Genomic DNA, 21,146 nt, shown 5'->3' on the forward strand with positions numbered 1-21,146 from the left:
CATAGCTCCAACATCGCTCCTCGGAGTTCACCACGGTAGACATGCCCCTTGACTATCTGAAAACTCTCCCGTAAACCCAAATTAATATCTCCATGAGCCAACAACATCCATAGACTTCTAAACCATTGCTCAATAGCCCGCTCTTAACACCATCTACCGACCAATGGCCCTCAGTCGTGGCTCCCAAACACCATCCTCAACCGTGCCTTACTACCTCAAATCCTTCACGACAACAATGAAGTTGGATCCTAAAACACCATCCTCCATTATGCTCCCAAATCCAACGATAGTTACCACATGCCATATTACGAGATGAAGCCGATCTCCGACGTGCTCCGAAAATGCTCCTCGCCTTGTAACTTCCTTGTTTTCGGGCTAACTCTGAAAACCCTTCTCTGGAAATTGCTGAACCACAATGGCCGCACGGTGTTCATTGAAGAAAACCGGTATTACGCCACTTATTACGAGGTGTTGCTTCCCGAGGTCGACATCTTCGATGTCCAATACACGACAAAGATGAGTGAAACCAAAGAACTTATAGCTTCGGCCACAAATCAACAACGAAGGCCGACCGGAGCACAAGAAAAACATCGAAACCTTGAGAGATGATATCCCAAAGAACGACGCATGCCTCTGTCACGCTATATGCGTAGAGGGTAGGATGCTGGTCGCGGCATCAGCTTTGTTCTTCCACGACATCAACCCTAAAACATAGTTTCTCATTGATGAGACCCTAGTTTTCGCTTGGTGGTTGTGCGACATCTACAACAATTTGTTCCGACAATCACTGCAGAAGAAATATCATCTCAAGAACTCGCCGTGCAATCCTTGCATGGTTCATTGTTGCATGCATTGGTGTGCGTTGTGTCAAGAGCATAGGGAAGTTAAGAACCATCTGTCGGTTAACCTTGATTTGAAAATGACACTTGCCAAAGCTTATGTCATAATGGCAAAAAAGCACAATAGTTTTTACCTTGCCTGGGAGCCTGTCGTTTTTAATTTACACATATTTTAACATTTTTTCTCTTAATTTATATTTTTTCCTCTTTAGTTAATTTAGTATTTTTTTTAATCTAACATTCTTCTTTCTTTTTTAGGAATAATTTCAACTAATCAAAGGTAAATGATTTAAATCGAATTTTTAAATTTAAATTTAAATTTTTAATTTTTCACAATTAAGACAATCGATAAATTAATTGGTACCGGAAGGGCAGTTCAAGGGTGCTAATCCTTCCTTGACTGTAACCGACTCCCGAACCCGACATATTTCTGGTAAAACGCAGATCAGGTAAGATGGGGTCCGATCAACCTAAATAATTTTTTTTTAAATGATCGGTGGCGACTCCAAATCATTTTTTCTAAGTCGAAGCCCAATTCCGGGGCCACCCGAAAGACGGTTCTGACAGCTTGGCGACTCTGCTGGGGACATGTAAGTGAGTCAGGCCAAAATTAATTTTCGGTTGTATTTTTATGCGAAAATTATAATTTTAAATTTAGATTTATTTATTCGATTCCAATTATTTATCTTTGATCACTTTTCAAATAAATAGTTGTACTGACATTTTGTTCAATGATTTCAGATTTTTGAAAAGTTTATATCTCTGGCTCTATACCCGAGCCCCGAACCCTATTTAAGTGGGGGTGAAAGCGACGCCTTCGTGTGAATTTATTCTCCGTATGGGCCTAGCAAGTAACCTTCGGGATTCATATACCTTATGCATTCGTGTGAATTTATTCTCCGTATGGGCATAAGGGAATGTATCCTCCTGAGTTTAACTTAGTCCACACAAGCCTGTGATGGGTTTAGGACTAAGGGTCTGGTAAGCCCAAGGGGGCACCGGAAAGGATAACTCAGGTACCTTTTTTTTTAGAACCTAAACCGGGAGACTACAAGGAGTTAGAGTCCACCCCAAAACCTCATTCCAAACCCTAGGATGCCGGAATTATTTCCTACTTTACTTTCTGTTCAAAGCATGTGAACTAGAAATTTATGCGGTTAGGACTTGTTCAAAATCAACTTGTGGGATAGAGATCATGTTCGGGTAGGAATAATAAGCATGTGAGGTAGATATCATGTGGGGTAAGACTTTCATTTTTATGATCATTTTTTATTATTTTTTACATCACTAACTCTTTTCATCTTTCTTCTATTTTATTTATTTTCATCACTTGCATTATTCAAAAGAGGTCATTGATCCACTAAAACGTGTTTGTTAAAACTCAAATAGTCTGAATCCATGGACAAAGGTGTTGTAATACAAGAGATAAAAATACAGAGGATAGTCTACAAGGCGACTATGTGTCACATTCAATCCAAAAGACGTGGTGCCCACAATTGAAGAGTATATCACTCTGCTGCATTATAAAGAACTCAGAATGAACCAGGTCTACATCAAGCACAATGAAAGCTTATCTTTGAAGAACTGACTGACAGAGGTTGCAGGGGAAAGATGAAGGTTATGTATCTCGGAAGTCCCTTTGAACACAACAATGTCAAAATGATAGCTGAAATTGGAGACCATTGCTGGCGAATTCAAGAAACAGATTAATGAACTTCACATAGTTCCTATCATATAAGGGCTCCAATGACGAATTCGTTGGGAACAGGCTCAACAAAAGTAAATGCTCGAGATGCGATCATTCGAGACTTCTTGGACCAGTACAAAAAACAACTCAACATTTTCACTGTTCATCCAGAGAGGCCGGAGCGATTCGACAGGTTATTCAATCGATGAAATACGAAAGCAGAAGACTAGTCAACATGTCAGAAGCTGTCAGGATATTTTTGTCTCTTAAAAGATAAAAACATTTTTGTCCCCAATAAGGATTATTCATAATAACAATCATATTTCTTGGATCAATGCCTCGAACATTTCATGCATTCTTGCATTTTTTGCATCTTCATCTACATTTTTAAGCATTTTCATAAACATGAAATTAAATCACGGAGGATTCGATGAAGTGGTCTTAACCACATTACACCACATGGAAGCAAGATTTTAACAATTAAAGAAAAACTGAAATCAGTACAGGGGGAGTTGGATCAGCTGATTGTAGGACTAAGCCTGCCAGGATGATCTGAGAAAAGAGTACCCATCTCCTAAGCGCTACGATGTTGAAGCTGTTGCCACATAAGGATTCCCAAACATTCTTCTGGAAAACTGTAAGGCGCTTGCCGAAGAAGGGGGCATGGCATATACCATTTGCACTTAGAGGACCGTTTTGTTTGAACACATCTTTTAAAGGATTGAATTCATGTTACTTTCTAAAGTGGAGCAATTGAACAAATTTTAATCTTTAGTTCTTTTAATATTAAATGAATTAAGGATTCTTTTAATTCTTCAAGAATTATAGATGTTTGACATATGGCAAGATTAGACCTTTCTTACCCTGTCTCAAACCCTAGAATAAAACACCTTGATTCTTTACCCAAAATAACTCATGGTCATTACCAAAAAGACCAAATTTTTGACATTACCTCCCTTTAAAATTCTTGAACATTACTTTTATCTTTTTGATACAACCACACCTTTCTTTGAGTCAATAAGATCACACAACTGTCTTTAACCTTTTTTTTACCATTAAAACCCAAGGCATTGAGTTGTTCATTTGAACATGAGCATTCTTCCAAGACACAATTTGGGGCATCTCGCCGGGAGCCTGAACATTGAGACATGTTGGGAGCAAGGAGCAGAAAAAACAATTCATTCGAAATAATTCTATCATGCATTAATTGCACTGTTTTCATGTGAATAGAATTAATCCTGAAAATCTATCCCCCTGAGGATACCTCTTCTGTGAAGACTTCCATGTATGAAATGATGAACGGCTTTCTTTCTTTATCCCTTCATAACAGGAGAAAATATATATCCCTTGTGTCCCCTTTTGAGCCTATAGTATTTTTCTTCTGATTCAACCCTAACCAAGGATCACCCTCCACACTGGGGGCAAGGTAGAGAAAACATGCTCGCATGAGTGAATACATTGATTTAGATGAGATACCGAAAGGTGAACCAAATGCCAAGTGCGAAGATTCAATAAGAAGCAAAAAAGGAAAAAAGAAAAGAAAAAAAAACAAAAAAGGAAAAAAACAAAAGAAAAAAGAAAGAGCAAAGATCAAAAAGAAAATGGGACAAAAATCACATGCAAAGATTCCCTAAAGACAAATGGCACATCAAGCTTCAAACTCTGAGATTGATCAAGCACAATCATTCCCGAATCACTAAATCACTTCACTCGAAGATCATAGAGCATCAAGAAAGAAAAACATTTTGAGCAAGATTGAAGGAATCAGAATGAATTGATCATTGGTTCAACACCCTGAAACACTTGTTTGAGCCTATTTATCCTTTTCTTTCATAACCATGAACCCTGGCCTACATTACGTGCCTTAAAAGTCCCTTCTAATCATACATGGATTTCTAAACAGAAGAGGCTATTTTCAGATTTTATCCCGCCCATCAGGATTAATCTTTGTTTGCAAAAAAACAATGTAATTAATGCATGGTAGAGAAAAATAACAAAGGGGGGTTCAAGACGTAAATCCTGAATAACGTCTTGAAACCAAATGAGGGTTCGAGTTGAAAACCTAAAAAGGCGGCTCGAATATAAAATTGTGCAAACTGAGGCGATCACGCTAATTCCTTGATAAGGCATCGTACAATCCGAGTGTGACAACGAAGGTTGGGAGTCAGAGAACACTTCCAGCAGAGAAGCATGCAAGCTACCCCATAAAACCTTTGAACATCAAATGTCAAACCATTGAGCATCAAATGGACAAAAATGCCAAATCTTTGACCAAACACAATAACCTGAGACTTTTTATCCTTCCTTTGCTTGACTATTTCCCAAAGATAGCTTTGATCTTGGCGCTTGTCAAATAGCTATAATTCATTGAAGGATTAACATTGTAATTAATTCTTTGATATCCGATGAACTCTAGTTTTATGATTCGTCTCAATTGTAAAACCGTGAAAGTGACAATATTTTCAAAATTTTGGACCAAACATCTTTCAAAACTCTTTTTTTGATATTTTCAGAACTTTGAAAATAAAAGAAAAAGAAAAAAAACATTTTCAAACAAGACAGTCTCTCTAGAGTGGATCTTGGTAAATGACATGTGACTCTTAGACACAAAACTCATGCTCAGAATCAATGTTGAAGCAAGAAATGAGGAATATTTGGGGCATCTTTGAAGATTCAACATCAAATATTGGGGCATTTTTTATATTGGGGCATCATTTGGGGATTCAACATCATAATACAAATTATCAGACCTTTTTCAGGAGATAAAATATAACCAATTCATGTTACATGCATATTATGCATACATTTTAGAACATCATATTTGTCATTTTTTTCCACATACCATTTTTACAGCTTTTAGAGTCAAATTTCAACTTCAAAACGAAATATACTCGATTCAAAAGCGCATTCGAAAATTGATGGTGGTAGCTTAACTTCACAACGAAGGGGCGACTGACGGTCAACAAACAACTTTTCAGTTTCATTCAGAGTCAATTTCAACTTCACAGCGAAGGATATTGGACTCGAGACAACACAAGTTCAACTTCACAACGAAGGGACGGCTTGTTGTCAACAAATAATTTCCCAATTTCATAGCCAATTTCAACTTCACAGCGAAGGATATTGGACTCCAGACAACGCAAGTTCAACTTCACGACGAAGGGACCGCTGGTTGTCAACAACAACATTCCAATTTCAGAGCCAATTTCAACTTCAGAGCGAAGGATATTGGACTCCAGACAACACAAGTTCAACTTCACGACGAATGGACTGCTGGTTGTCAACAACAACTTCCCAATTTCAGAGCCAATTTCAACTTCACAACGAAGGATATTGGACTCTTGACAACGCAAGTTCAACTTCACGACGAAGGGACCGCTGGTTGTCAACAATAACTTCCCAATTTCAGAGCCAATTTCAACTTCACAGCGAAGGATATTGGACTCCAGACAACGCAAGTTCAACTTCACGACGAAGGGACCGCTGGTTGTCAATAAATAATTTCCCAATTTCAGAGCCAATTTCAACTTCACAGTGAAGGATATTGGACTCCAGACAACGCAAGTTCAACTTCACGACGAAGGGACCGCTGGTTGTCAACAACAACTTCCCAAATTCAGAGCCAATTTCAACTTCACAGCGAAGGATATTGGACTCCAGACAACGCAAGTTCAACTTCACAACGAAGGGACCGCTGGTTGTCAACAAACAATTTCCCAATTTCGGAGCCAATTTCAACTTCACAGCGAAGGATATCGGACTCGAGACAACACAAGTTCAACTTCACAACGAAGGGACGGCTGGTTGTCAACAAACAATTTCCCAATTTCTGAGCCAATTTCAACTTCACAACGAAGGATATTGGACTCGAGACAACACAACTTTCATTGGATTTCAACTTCACGACAAAAGATATCCAATTCAAGGCTCAACTCCACGACGGAGGGGCCATCCACGGTTTCAACTTCATGACGAAGGGAATCGTGCACACAAGCAACATTCATCTTTAGATTGGATTTCAACTTCATGACGAAGGATATCCAATTCAAGGCTCAACTTCACAACGAAGGGGTCATCCACGGTTTCAACTTTACGACGAAGGGAATCGTACCCACCAACAATATTCATCTTCAGAAACAAGCAGATTATCTATCGTCTTTGTGATTGTTTCTCTCGAGACAAGGGGGCTCCTCTCTTTAGACTAATTTACTCTAAACAAAGTTTTGTCTCTCTTGAGATAGTTTCCTTTGAAACAAATTTTGTCTCTCTTGAGACAGTTTCCCTTGAAACAACATTTTGTCTCTCTTGAGACAGTTTCTCTTGAAACACCAACCTTTGAAATCGTTTCTCTTGAAACAAAAAAAAAACCTTTGAAATCGTTTCTCTTGAAAAAAAACCTTTGAACATGTTTCTCTTGAAACACAAAGACTTTCAAGTTTGACTACACTCAGCTGCTTCGAGGGCACATTATTTGCAGCATAACTCAAGGCTAGAAGGGTTATTTGCCAAAGACCTTAGAGTTCGATTCCATTCAGCTCCAAGGTACATCATTAGCAACATAGCTTAAGGAAAGAAGGGTTATTTGCCAACAAAAGACCTTCGAAGTTCGACTACGCTCAGCTCCAAGGCACATCCTTCGCAGCATAGCTTAATGAAAGAAAGGCTATTTACTAACAAAATACCTTCGAGTTCGACTATGCTCAGCTCGAAGGCACATCCTTTGAAGTATAGCTTAAGCTCGATGACAGCGAGGAACTACTTTCTGGAAGAATTTTCAAGCAGAAATCTTTAAACCGAGAAGAAGACAAATGCCCAATTCCAGGAAGCACCGGAGAAAAACTGATTGTCTTTTTTCATCTTTGCCCTATTTTTCTTAACACAAAGAATGTGCAAAGAGGGGCAACTGTAGACACCCATTTTTGTCCGGATCTACGAAAACATTATATTATTATTATTATATTATTATTATTATTTTTATTAATTATATTAATGATTTTGCAGGCCTATTTTTTTCACGTGCGCAGGTGGCTGCACTTTGTCCCTACTTCCCCTTCTTTTGCTCACTTACCGGCCTTCGTGGTTCCGTGATTCCCGAGCCGTTAATGGACGTGTTGTCCACCGAAACAGAAGGAACCATTGAACTACTTTATATGCATCTCTATGCGCCAAATGGAAGGGGAAAAAGGGTTAAAACAGAGGGAAAGAAATGAAGATAGAATCGGAGGCCATTGTCGCTCGTCCATAGCTCCAACATCGTTCCTCGGAGTTCACCACGGTAGACATGCCCCTTGACTATCTGAAAAACTCTCCCATAAACCCAAATTAATATCTCCATGAGCCAACAACATCCATAGACTTCTAAACCATTGCTCAATAGCCCGCTCTTAACACCATCTACCGACCAATGGCCCTCGGTCGTGGCTCCCAAACACCATCCTCAACCGTGCCTTACTACCTCAAATCCTTCACGACAACAATGAAGTTGGATCCTAAAACACCATCCTCCATTATGCTCCCAAATCCAACGACAGTTACCACATGCCATATTACGAGATGAAGCCGATCTCCGACGTGCTCCGAAAATGCTCCTCGCCTTGTAACTTCCTTGTTTTCGGGCTAACTCTGAAAACCCTTCTCTGGAAATCACTGAACCACAATGGCCGCACGGTGTTCATTGAAGAAAACCGATATTACGCCACTTATTACGAGGTGTTGCTTCCCGAGGTTGACATCTTCGATGTCCAATACACGACGAAGATGAGTGAAACCAAAGAACTTATAGCTTCGGCCACAAATCAACAACGAAGGCCGACCGGAGCACAAGAAAAACATCGAAACCTTGAGAGATGATATCCCAAAGAACGACGCATGCCTCTGTCACGCTATATGCGTAGAGGGTGGGATGCTGGTCGCGGCATCAGCTTTGTTCTTCCACGACATCGACCCTAAAACATAGTTTCTCATCGATGAGACCCTAGTTTTCGCTTGGTGGTTATGCGACATCTACAACAATTTGTTCCGACAATCACTGCAAAAGAAATATCATCTCAAGAACTCGCCGTGCAATCCTTGCATGGTTCATTGTTGCATGCATTGGTGTGCGTTGTGTCAAGAGCATAGGGAAGTTAAGAACCATCTGTCGGTTAACCTTGATTTGAAAATGACACTTGCCAAAGCTTATGTCATAATGGCAAAAAAGCACAATAGTTTTTACCTTGCCTGGGAGCCTATCGTTTTTAATTTACACATATTTTAACATTTTTTCTCTTAATTTATATTTTTTCCTCTTTAGTTAATTTAGTAATTTTTTTAATCTAAAATTCTTCTTTCTTTTTTAGGAATAATTTCAACTAATCAAAGGTAAATGATTTAAATCGAATTTTTAAATTTAAATTTAAATTTTTAATTTTTCACAATTAAGACAACCGATAAATTAATTGGTACCGAAAGGGCAGTTCAAGGGTGCTAATCCTTCCTTGACTGTAACCGACTCCCGAACCCGACATATTTCTGGTAAAACGCAGATCAGGTAAGATGGTGTCCGATCAACCTAAATAATTTTTTTTAAAATGATCGGTGGCGACTCCAAATCATTTTTTCTAAGTCGAAGCCCAATTCCGGGGCCACCCGAAAGACGGTTCTGACAGCTTGGCGACTCTGCTGGGGACAGGTAAGTGAGTCAGGCCAAAATTAATTTTCGGTTGTATTTTTATGCGAAAATTTTAATTTTAAATTTAGATTTATTTATTCGATTCCAATTATTTATCTTTGATCATTTTTCAAATAAATAGTTGTACTGACATTTTGTTCAATGATTTCAGATTTTTGAAAAGTTTATCTCTGGCTCTATACCCGAGCCCCGAACCCTATTTAAGTGGGGGTGAAAGCGACGCCTTCGTGTGAATTTATTCTCCGTATGGGCCTAGCAAGTAACCTTCGGGATTCATATACCTTATGCATTCGTGTGAATTTATTCTCCGTATGGGCATAAGGGAATGTATCCTCCTGAGTTTAACTTAGTCCACACAAGTCTGTGATGGGTTTAGGACTAAGGGTCTGGTAAGCCCAAGGGGGCACCGGAAAGGATAACTCGGGTACCTTTTTTTTTAGAACCTAAACCGGGAGACTACAAGGAGTTAGAGTCCACCCCAAAACCTCATTCCAAACCCTAGGATGCCGGAATTATTTCCTACTTTACTTTCTGTTCAAAGCATGTGAACTAGAAATTTATGCGGTTAGGACTTGTTCAAAATCAACTTGTGGGATAGAGATCATGTTCGGGTAGGAATAATAAGCATGTGAGGTAGATATCATGTGGGGTAAGACTTTCATTTTTATGATCATTTTTTATTATTTTTTACATCACTAACTCTTTTCATCTTTCTTCTATTTTATTTATTTTCATCACTTGCATTATTCAAAATAGGTCATTGATCCACTAAAACGTGTTTGTTAAAACTCAAATAGTCTGAATCCATGGACAAAGGTGTTGTAATACAAGAGATGAAAATACAGAGGATAGTCTACAAGGCGACTATGTGTCACATTCAATCCAAAAGACGTGGTGCCCACAATTGAAGAGTATATCACTCTGCTGCATTATAAAGAACTCAGAATGAACCAGGTCTACATCAAGCATAATGAAAGCTTATCTTTGAAGAACTAACTGACAGAGGTTGCAGGGGAAAGATGAAGGTTATGTATCTCGGAAGTCCCTTTGAACACAACAATGTCAAAATGATAGCTGAAATTGGAGACCATTGCTGGCGAATTCAAGAAAAAGATTAATGAACTTCACATAGTTCCTATCAATTAAGGGCTCCAATGACGAATTCGTTGGGAACAGGCTCAACAAAAGTAAATGCTCGAGATGCGATCATTCGAGACTTCTTGGACCAGTACAAAAAACAACTCAACATTTTCACTGTTCATCCAGAGAGGCCGGAGCGATTCGACAGGTTATTCAACCGATGAAATACGAAAGCAGAAGACTAGTCAACATGTCAGAAGCTGTCAGGATATTTTTGTCTCTTAAAAGATAAAACATTTTTGTCCCCAATAAGGATTATTCATAATAACAATCATATTTCTTGGATCAATGCCTCGAACATTTCATGCATTCTTGCATTTTTGCATCTTCATCTACATTTTAAGCATTTTCATAAACATGAAATTAAATCACGGAGGATTCGATGAAGTGGTCTTAACCACATTACACCACATGGAAGCAATTTTAACAATTAAAGAAAAACTGAAATCAGTACAGGGGAGTTGGATCAGCTGATTGTAGGACTAAGCCTGCCAGGATGATCTGAGAAAAGTACCCATCTCCTAAGCGCTACGATGTTGAAGCTGTTGCCACATAAGGATTCCCAAACATTCTTCTGGAAAACTGTAAGGCTTGCCGAAGAAGGGGGCATGGCATATACCATTTGCACTTAGAGGACCGTTTTGTTTGAACACATCTTTTAAAGGATTGAATTCATATTACTTTCTAAAGTGGAGCAATTGAACAAATTTTAACTTTAGTTCTTTTAATATAAATGAATTAAGGATTCTTTTAATTCTTCAAGAATTATAGATGTTTGACATATGGCAAGATTAGACCTTTCTTACCCTGTCTCAAACCCTAGAATAAAACACCTTGATTCTTTACCCAAAATAACTCATGGTCATTACCAAAAACCAAATTTTGACATTACCTCCCTTTAAAATTCTTGAACATTACCTTTCTTTTTGATACACCCACACCTTTCTTGAGTCAATAGATCACACAACTGTCTTTAACCTTTTTTTTACCATTAAACCCAAGGCATTGAGTGTTCATTTGAACTGAGCATTCTTCCAAGACACAATTTGGGGCATCTCGCCGGGCCTGAACATTGAGACATGTTGGGAGCAAGGAGCAAAAAAAACAATTCATTCGAAATAATTCTATCATGCATTAATTGCACTATTTTCATGTGAATAGAATTAATCCTGAAATCTATCCCCCTGAGGATACCTCTTCTGTGAAGACTTCCATGTATGAAATGATGAACGGCTTTCTTTCTTTATCCCTTCACAACAGGAGAAAATATATATCCCTTGTGTCCCCTTTTGAGCCTATAGTATTTTTCTTCTGATTCAACCCTAACCAAGGATCACCCTCCACACTGGGGGCAAGGTATAGAAAACATGCTCGCATGAGTGAATACATTGATTTAGATGAGATACCGAAAGGTGAACCAAATGCCAAGTGCGAAGATTCAATAAGAAAAAAAGGAAAAAAGAAAAGAAAAAAAACAAAAAGGAAAAAAAACAAAAGAAAAAGAGAAGAGCAAAGATCAAAAAGAAAATGGGACAAAAAGCACATGCAAAGATTCCCTAAAGACAAATGGCACATCAAGCTTCAAACTCTGAGATTGATCAAGCACAATCATTCCCGAATCACTGAATCACTTCACTCGAAGATCATAGAGCATCAAGAAAGAAAAACATTTTGAGCAAGATTGAAGGAATCAGAATGAATTGATCATTGGTTCAACACCCTGAAACACTTGTTTGAGCCTATTTATCCTTTTCTTTCATAACCATGAACCCTGGCCTACATTACGTGCCTTAAAAGTCCCTTCTAATCATACATGGATTTTTAAACATAAGAGGCTATTTTCAGATTTCATCCCGCCCATCAGGATTAATCTTTGTTTGCAAAAAAACAATGTAATTAATGCATGGTAGAGAAAAATAACAAAGGGGGTTCAAGACGTAAATCCTGAATAACGTCTTGAAACCAAATGAGGGTTCGAGTTGAAAACCTAAAAGGCGGCTCGAATATAAATTGTGCAAACTGAGGCGATCACACTAATTCCTTGATAAGGCATCGTACAATCCGAGTGTGACAACGAAGGTTGGGAGTCAGAGAACACTTCCAGCAGAGAAGCATGCAGCTACCCCATCAAACCTTGAACATCAAATGTCAAACCATTGAGCATCAAATGACAAAAATGCCAAATCTTTGACCAAACACAATAACCTGAGACTTTTTATCCTTTCTTTGCTTGACTATTTCCCAAAGATAGCTTTGATCCTGGCGCTTGTCAAATAGCTATAATTCATTGAAGGATTAACATTGTAATTAATTCTTTGATATCCGATGAACTCTAGTTTTATGATTCGTCTCAATTGTAAAACCGTGAAAGTGACAATATTTTCAAAATTTTGGACCAAACATCTTTCAAAACTCTTTTTTGATATTTCAGAACTTTGAAAATAAAAGAAAAAGAAAAAACATTTTCAAACAACAGTCTCTCTAGAGTGGATCTTGGTAAATGACATGTGACTCTAGACACAAAACTCATGCTCAATCAATGCTGAAGCAAGAAATGAGGAACATTTGGGGCATCTTTGAAGATTCAACATCAAATATTGGGGCATTTTTTATATTGGGGCATCATTTGGGGATTCAACATCCTAATACAAATTATCAGACCTTTTTCAGGAGATAAAATATAACCAATTCATGTTACATGCATATTATGCATACATTTTAGAACATCATATTTGTCATTTTTTTCCCACATACACATTTTTTACAGCTTTTAGAGTCAAATTTCAACTTCAAAACGAAATATACTCGATTCAAAATCGCATTCGAAAATTGATGGTGGTAGCTTAACTTCACAACGAAGGGGCGACTGACGGTCAACAAACAACTTTTCAGTTTCATTCAGAGTCAATTTCAACTTCACAGCGAAAGATATTGGACTCGAGACAACACAAGTTCAACTTCACAACGAAGGGACGGCTGGTTGTCAACAAATAATTTCCCAATTTCATAGCCAATTTCAACTTCACAGCGAAGGATATTGGACTCCAGACAACGCAAGTTCAACTTCACGACGAAGGGACCGCTGGTTGTCAATAAATAATTTCCCAATTTCAGAGCCAATTTCAACTTCACAGTGAAGGATATTGGACTCCAGACAACGCAAGTTCAACTTCACGACGAAGGGACCGCTGGTTGTCAACAACAACTTCCCAAATTCAGAGCCAATTTCAACTTCACAGCGAAGGATATTGGACTCCAGACAACGCAAGTTCAACTTCACAACGAAGGGACCGCTGGTTGTCAACAAACAATTTCCCAATTTCGGAGCCAATTTCAACTTCACAGCGAAGGATATCGGACTCGAGACAACACAAGTTCAACTTCACAACGAAGGGACGACTGGTTGTCAACAAACAATTTCCCAATTTCTGAGCCAATTTCAACTTCACAACGAAGGATATTGGACTCGAGACAACACAACTTTCATTGGATTTCAACTTCACGACAAAAGATATCCAATTCAAGGCTCAACTCCACGACGGAGGGGCCATCCACGGTTTCAACTTCATGACGAAGGGAATTGTGCACACAAGCAACATTCATCTTTAGATTGGATTTCAACTTCATGATGAAGGATATCCAATTCAAGGCTCAACTTCACAACGAAGGGGTCATCCACGGTTTCAACTTTACGACGAAGGGAATCGTACCCACCAACAATATTCATCTTCAGAAACAAGCAGATTATCTATCATCTTTGTGATTGTTTCTCTCGAGACAAGGGGGCTCCTCTCTTTAGACTAATTTACTCTAAACAAAGTTTTGTCTCTCTTGAGATAGTTTCCTTTGAAACAAATTTTGTCTCTCTTGAGACAGTTTCCCTTGAAACAACATTTTTTTCTCTCTTGAGACAGTTTCTCTTGAAACACCAACCTTTGAAATCGTTTCTCTTGAAACAAAAAAAAAACCTTTGAAATCGTTTCTCTTGAAAAAAAACCTTTGAACATGTTTCTCTTGAAACACAAAGACTTTCAAGTTTGACTACACTCAGCTGCTTCGAGGGCACATTATTTGTAGCATAACTCAAGGCTAGAAGGGTTATCTGCCAAAGACCTTAGAGTTCGATTCCATTCAGCTCCAAGGTACATCATTAGCAACATAGCTTAAGGAAAGAAGGGCTATTTGCCAACAAAAGACCTTCGAAGTTCGACTACACTCAGCTCCAAGGCACATCCTTCGCAGCATAGCTTAATGCAAGAAAGGCTATTTACTAACAAAATACCTTCGAGTTCGACTATGCTCAGCTCGAAGGCACATCCTTTGAAGTATAGCTTAAGCTCGATGACAGCGAGGAACTACTTTCTGGAAGAATTTTCAAGCAGAAATCTTTAAACCGAGAAGAAGACAAATGCCCAATTCCAGGAAGCACCGGAGAAAAACTGATTGTCTTTTTTCGTCTTTGCCCTATTCTTCTTAACACAAAGAATGTGCAAAGAGGGGCAACTGTAGACACCCCGTTTTTGTCCGGATCTACGAAAACATTATATTATTATTATTATATTATTATTATTATTTTTATTAATTATATTAATGATTTTGCAGACCTATTTTTTTTCACGTGCGCAGGTGGCTGCACTTTGTCCCTACTTCCCCTTCTTTTGCTCACTTACCGGCCTTCGTGGTTCCGTGATTCCCGAGCCGTTAATGGACGTGTTGTCCACCAAAACAGAAAGAACCATTGAACTACTTTATATGCATCTCTATGCGCCAAATGGAAGGGGAAAAAGGGTTAAAACAGAGGGAAAGAAATGAAGATAGAATCGGAGGCCATTGTCGCTCGTCCATAGCTCCAACATCGCTCCTCGGAGTTCACCACGGTAGACATGCCCCTTGACTATCTGAAAAACTCTCCCATACACCCAAATTAATATCTCCATGAGCCAACAACATCCATCCATAGACTTCTAAACCATTGCTCAATAGCCCGCTCTTAACACCATCTACCGACCAATGGCCCTCGGTCGTGGCTCCCAAACACCATCCTCAACCGTGCCTTACTACCTCAAATCCTTCACGACAACAATGAAGTTGGATCCTAAAACACCATCCTCCATTATGCTCCCAAATCCAACGACAGTTACCACATGCCATATTACGAGATGAAGCCGATCTCCGACGTGCTCCGAAAATGCTCCTCGCCTTGTAACTTCCTTGTTTTCGGGCTAACTCTGAAAACCCTTCTCTGGAAATCGCTGAACCACAATAGCCGCACGGTGTTCATTGAAGAAAACCGGTATTACGCCACTTATTACGAGGTGTTGCTTCCCGAGGTTGACATCTTCGATGTCCAATACACGACAAAGATGAGTGAAACCAAAGAACTTATAGCTTCGGCCACAAATCAACAACGAAGGCCGACCGGAGCACAAGAAAAACATCGAAACCTTGAGAGATGATATCCCAAAGAACGACGCATGCCTCTGTCACGCTATATGCGTAGAGGGTGGGATGCTGGTCGCGGCATCAGCTTTGTTCTTCCACGACATCGACCCTAAAACATAGTTTCTCATCGATGAGACCCTAGTTTTCGCTTGGTGGTTATGCGACATCTACAACAATTTTGTTCCGACAATCACTGCAAAAGAAATATCATCTCAAGAACTCGCCGTGCAATCCTTGCATGGTTCATTGTTGCATGCATTGGTATGCGTTGTGTCAAGAGCATAGGGAAGTTAAGAACCATCTGTCGGTTAACCTTGATTTGAAAATGACACTTGCCAAAGCTTATGTCATAATGGCAAAAAAGCACAATAGTTTTTACCTTGCCTGGGAGCCTGTCGTTTTTAATTTACACATATTTTAACATTTTTTCTCTTAATTTATATTTTTTCCTCTTTAGTTAATTTAGTATTTTTTTAATCTAAAATTCTTCTTTCTTTTTTAGGAATAATTTCAACTAATCAAAGGTAAATGATTTAAATCGAATTTTTAAATTTAAATTTAAATTTTTTATTTTTCACAATTAAGACAACCGATAAATTAATTGGTACCGAAAGGGCAGTTCAAGGGTGCTAATCCTTCCTTGACTGTAACCGACTCCCGAACCCGACATATTTCTGGTAAAATGCAGATCAAGTAAGATGGTGTCCGATCAACCTAAATAATTTTTTTTAAAATGATCGGTGGCGACTCCAAATCATTTTTTCTAAGTCGAAGCCCAATTCCGGGGCCACCCGAAAGACAGTTCCGACAATGTTGCTACAGCTTCACTCCTTACTCGATGATTATATGATGTTCCCCACACGTGGAAGTACACATGATAAGTATATCTAAGTGAGTCATGATATAATAAATAACCTTTGGTGTTCAAGCATATTTTATTTCCCATTTATCAGAACCATTTACCATGATTCTTTCATTTCGTTTGTAACCTCCATTTATGTTTATAATACACTATTGTTCATTTTAAACATAACATCTTTTCTGTTGATAATGCACTCATATGCATTTCAACTATAGTATACTTTTATGTTGATAATGTACCCATATACATCTCAACCATAGCATACTTTTATGTTGATAATGTACCCATATACATTTCAACTCCAGTAAACTTTTCTGTTGATAATGCACCCATATGCATTTCAACTCTGGCATCATTTCATGCCAATAATGCACCCATATGCATTATTCTTTTATGCTGACAATGTACCCATATACATTTCAGCTATGGCATCCTTTCATGCCAATAATGCACCCAAATACATTATTCTTTTACATTCATTTTAGAGCAATTCATACTCTAAAACCTCATTCACAACATCAATTTCATATATTCCATAACACACATAATAATTTAAGTAAAATATACATTAACATATAAATATTACTTTCTGAATAATTTCTAATCATATTCATCTTAATTACATACAATAAATGTACTCACCTGGCTTTCCTTGCTCAAAGTCCAAAAGTAAAGATGATTACGGTGGAACTTGACCCTTTCCTTTGTCTTACTTGACTCAGGCGCTGGATTTCGATCTATCCCAGATTCATTAATTACATGAGTAATATCAATTGTTAGTACATTTCCTAACAATTTATAGCTTAAACATTAATCAAAATACTGATTATTAAATTTTCTACAACAATATCAACACAAATTACAATTTATGGCCCTTCGTTATCGATACCCCTACTATGGTATTGATACCCCTACCACTATCAATACCAAAATTAGATTCGATGTAGCCCAGTATCGATACCCTTACCGCATGTATCGATACCACTATACTATGGTACTGATACCCCTATATGGTATCGATAACAAAATTAGGTTCGATGTTTACCCGGTATTGATACCCTCACCATGGTATCGGCACCACTTCAATAGGTACCAATATTGATTGAATCAATATCGATACTTCTCAGATGATTTTGCCTAATTTTTACCTATGGTATCGGTACCACTTCAATTTGTATCGATACCCTTGCCCAGATTTTCCAGTTTTTAACCCGAAATTTACCCAACTTTGGCCAATTTTCCTCTCATTTTCCTTTAACAATACTACATAACACTTTTTTACTTAACCCTACTTCCTTTCCTTCATTCAGACTCTTAAAACATCCTATATTCCTCAAGAGCATTTGATTCTAAGAATCACCCCACAATTTCTAACTTGTTATTTCACTCAACTAATGTTTCTAATCTTTTAATTACCTTAATGACAAGTCAATTTTGCCAACAAACATTAATAAACTTTCATATAAACATATCATTATAAAATCCATTTTCTTTAATCTCTAATATCTCATTCATAACTTAGTTTTAATCTCCTCTAAACCTTTATTAAGTTTCCATCATATGCAAGAATTTGATAACTAACAAAAATTGAAGGAATAAATCATTAATTTGGAAACTTACCTTTAACTAGGATTGAAGGCTTTTCACGTAAAAGAGGAAGAAGAAAAGAGTGTGTTTGACTTTGTTTTCATCCTCTCTCCATTTCTCTAATACATATACCATAATAAAAGAATTTTAAATTCATTTATATCCAAATACCCATAAATGCCCTTTTTAATCTTTCCTCACTACAATTTAGTCTAGACTACTATTCACGCATCATTCTCATCTTTATCAATTAATCAATTTAGTCCTCCATATTTTAATTCCTTTCAATTTAATCACTGTCCTATTATTTGGGGTATTATAACGGTGGTGCCAATAGACATCATTAAAAGATGATTTTATCATATTTCGATCAACAAGTTAATGTCCAGCTCAGACGACCATCAATATTTTAACGAAAAAAGATAAGCCTAGATCATATGATTTATGAATACTCAGGGGATCATTTTGTAAGTTTTAATAGTTAGGGGACATAAAAAACAATGTCATATGATCATGAGACTATTTTATAACCTTTAATAGTTGAGGACTTAAAAGTAGTATCATATAACCAGTAAATCATTTTGTAATTTTTAATAATAAAAAGTTCAATAATGCATTATCATATAGTCAGAATATTTTTTTTTGTTGTTGTTGAAACTCAAATAATTTAGGAATCAAGTGTAATATATAAGAAACATATGACATTAAAAATCTCTACTCAAGTTTCATCTTTACATTGACCACATTCAAGTAATATTAGAAGGTGGGTTCATTTTACATTTATTGCATCTTGATAAAATCAATCAACCAATCAAGGTTGGGGAACTTAGTTGTTGAAAAATGGAAACTATTAATTTTGAACTAAAACTAAATAAAATACATTACATATTAGTCAAACATCTAGTTTGATGGATTAAAAAATTAGAGATTGAATCTAATGGAATAAGGGATTGTTTGGGGGTAAAGCTGAGATTAGTAGGGGGCTTATATCTTATTTCATGCGGGTTTTCCCTCATTCATGTGATGCTGTTTTGTGTTGTTTTTGCATGGACCTGTTTTTAGTTTGGTGATTTCATAATAATTTGTAATAAAAATTTAAATATCCTTGTAATCTTCAATGTTCGGACCTTAGACTTTAGGGATAACAATCATATCTTTGATCATTAAGTTAATTCGGTTCATGCATCAAATTATTTTATAATGTATTGTGTTTAATTATATTTTACTACTCATTATTTTACTATTTAGATTAATTTGAAAAAATGTAACTTGTTTAATTATATTTTTAAAGATATTTATTTTGATTAACTAACATTTTTTAGATGAATAAAAAAATATACAATAAACATTTTTTTATTAATCAGGGATAATTACAATACAATATTTATTTAAAGATAACTCTTAACTATTTGATATTGAATGCTCACACTCTATTATTTCGTGTGCTCGGACTTCAAACCTCAAAAGATAACAATAATTCTTTAACCACTGAGATCACTTGATTCAAATTTTTTTTAATATTAAAATGACAGTAGTATTTAATTTTAAGGGTCCGATAATGTAAGCATCCGTATAATTTTATAACTGAATTTATATTATCAGATAACAATTGAAATCAGAATAAATGAATGAGTCAAATAATTGCTTGGAAATTACTAAAATATTTGGCGTGGAAAACAGTTGAGCATTGAAGAACCAATAAGTATGACAGGAACTTATATATACATATATATTTGTTATTATTTTAGTCAAAGAATTTCCATTAAGACAAGCAAAATTGGGTTAATGTATCCATCTAATATTCAATTAATTAGTCAAAAACCGACTTTGTTGACCTGAAAACTATTTGACTTCCATTGCCCTTTGTGATCACTTCACAAATTTTATGTGCATGTATATAAGCAGTCGTCGTGGATAATCCAATCTCATTATCTTCTTCTTCATTCTCTCAACAATGGAGTTTCTTCCGAAACCAATTATTCCTGAAACTCTGAAGAGATACTGGAGGAGGCGGCGCAACCAAAGACTGTACGGCAGCGAAGCAAGAAAGAATATAAAAGTGACGAGGATCGGAAGGAGATCGCGGCGGTTCTGGAAGATCAGAGCGACACCGAGGTTGCGATGGAGGATGATGATTGCTTCGCCGATGAAGCTTTTGACGAAGCTGAAAAATGGTTACATGAATACGCTGCTGAGATTGGGCGGAACCGTTGGGTATTTGAGCGCGAACAACGAATTCGGAGGAAAACGGATTCCCAAAGCTCGAAAAGTGGCTTTGGGTTATTCGAACTCCGAATTTGATCAAAGGTTGTTATATGAGATTTATAAGAATCTGTGTCCTGCACTTGAACTACATGGATAAAGGAACTTACCCCCAATGGCTACCGTTTACATCTTTTAGATTAAATATTTTTGTAAATTTTCAATCAATCTGCTTCGGTTTGGATTATTATTTTATAAATAAATCTTTAATTATAAAATATAAATATTCTAACTCATTAAACACCGAAGTAGCCAAAGCAATTGTTATGTTTTTTTACTAAAAGGTTTAAATCAGGTGATTCCTTCACCCCAGGATCCGAGCATACCTATAACTAAATTGGAATTTACATCTTTTAGTCCAGGATCTAAGCATACCTATAATTAAATTGGAATTTACATTCTCTAGTCCAAGATCAGAGTATACTTATAATTAAATTGAAATTTACAGATTGTTCATTAAAAGTGACGGTATTAGAATTTGAATTTGATCTTACAAACTCAAATTCCTAGATTTCGATCACTTATATCAACACTCACTGACGTCAAAGCAAGTGTTATTTTTATTTTTGAAATCTAGAATTTGAACAACTATGTTTACTATATTATTAATGACTGAAAATATATGTATTATCTTATAAATTATAACCCAAGTTATTA

General features: G+C 37.0%; 1 protein-coding gene across 1 annotated transcript; it reads left to right on the forward strand.

Moving 5' to 3' along the window:
* The first annotated feature begins 20,181 nt into the window (after window positions 1-20,181).
* On the forward strand, window positions 20,182-20,589 carry LOC120177052. The gene has a single exon (XM_039183308.1). It carries the CDS (start codon window positions 20,182-20,184, stop codon window positions 20,587-20,589), a length of 408 nt encoding a protein of 135 aa, XP_039039239.1.
* The last annotated feature ends 557 nt before the right edge of the window (window positions 20,590-21,146 follow it).

Source organism: Hibiscus syriacus, unplaced genomic scaffold, assembly GCF_006381635.1.
Source record: "Hibiscus syriacus cultivar Baekdansim isolate YM2019G1 unplaced genomic scaffold, ASM638163v2 tig00112281_pilon, whole genome shotgun sequence".
Lineage (NCBI taxonomy): Eukaryota > Viridiplantae > Streptophyta > Magnoliopsida > Malvales > Malvaceae > Hibiscus > Hibiscus syriacus.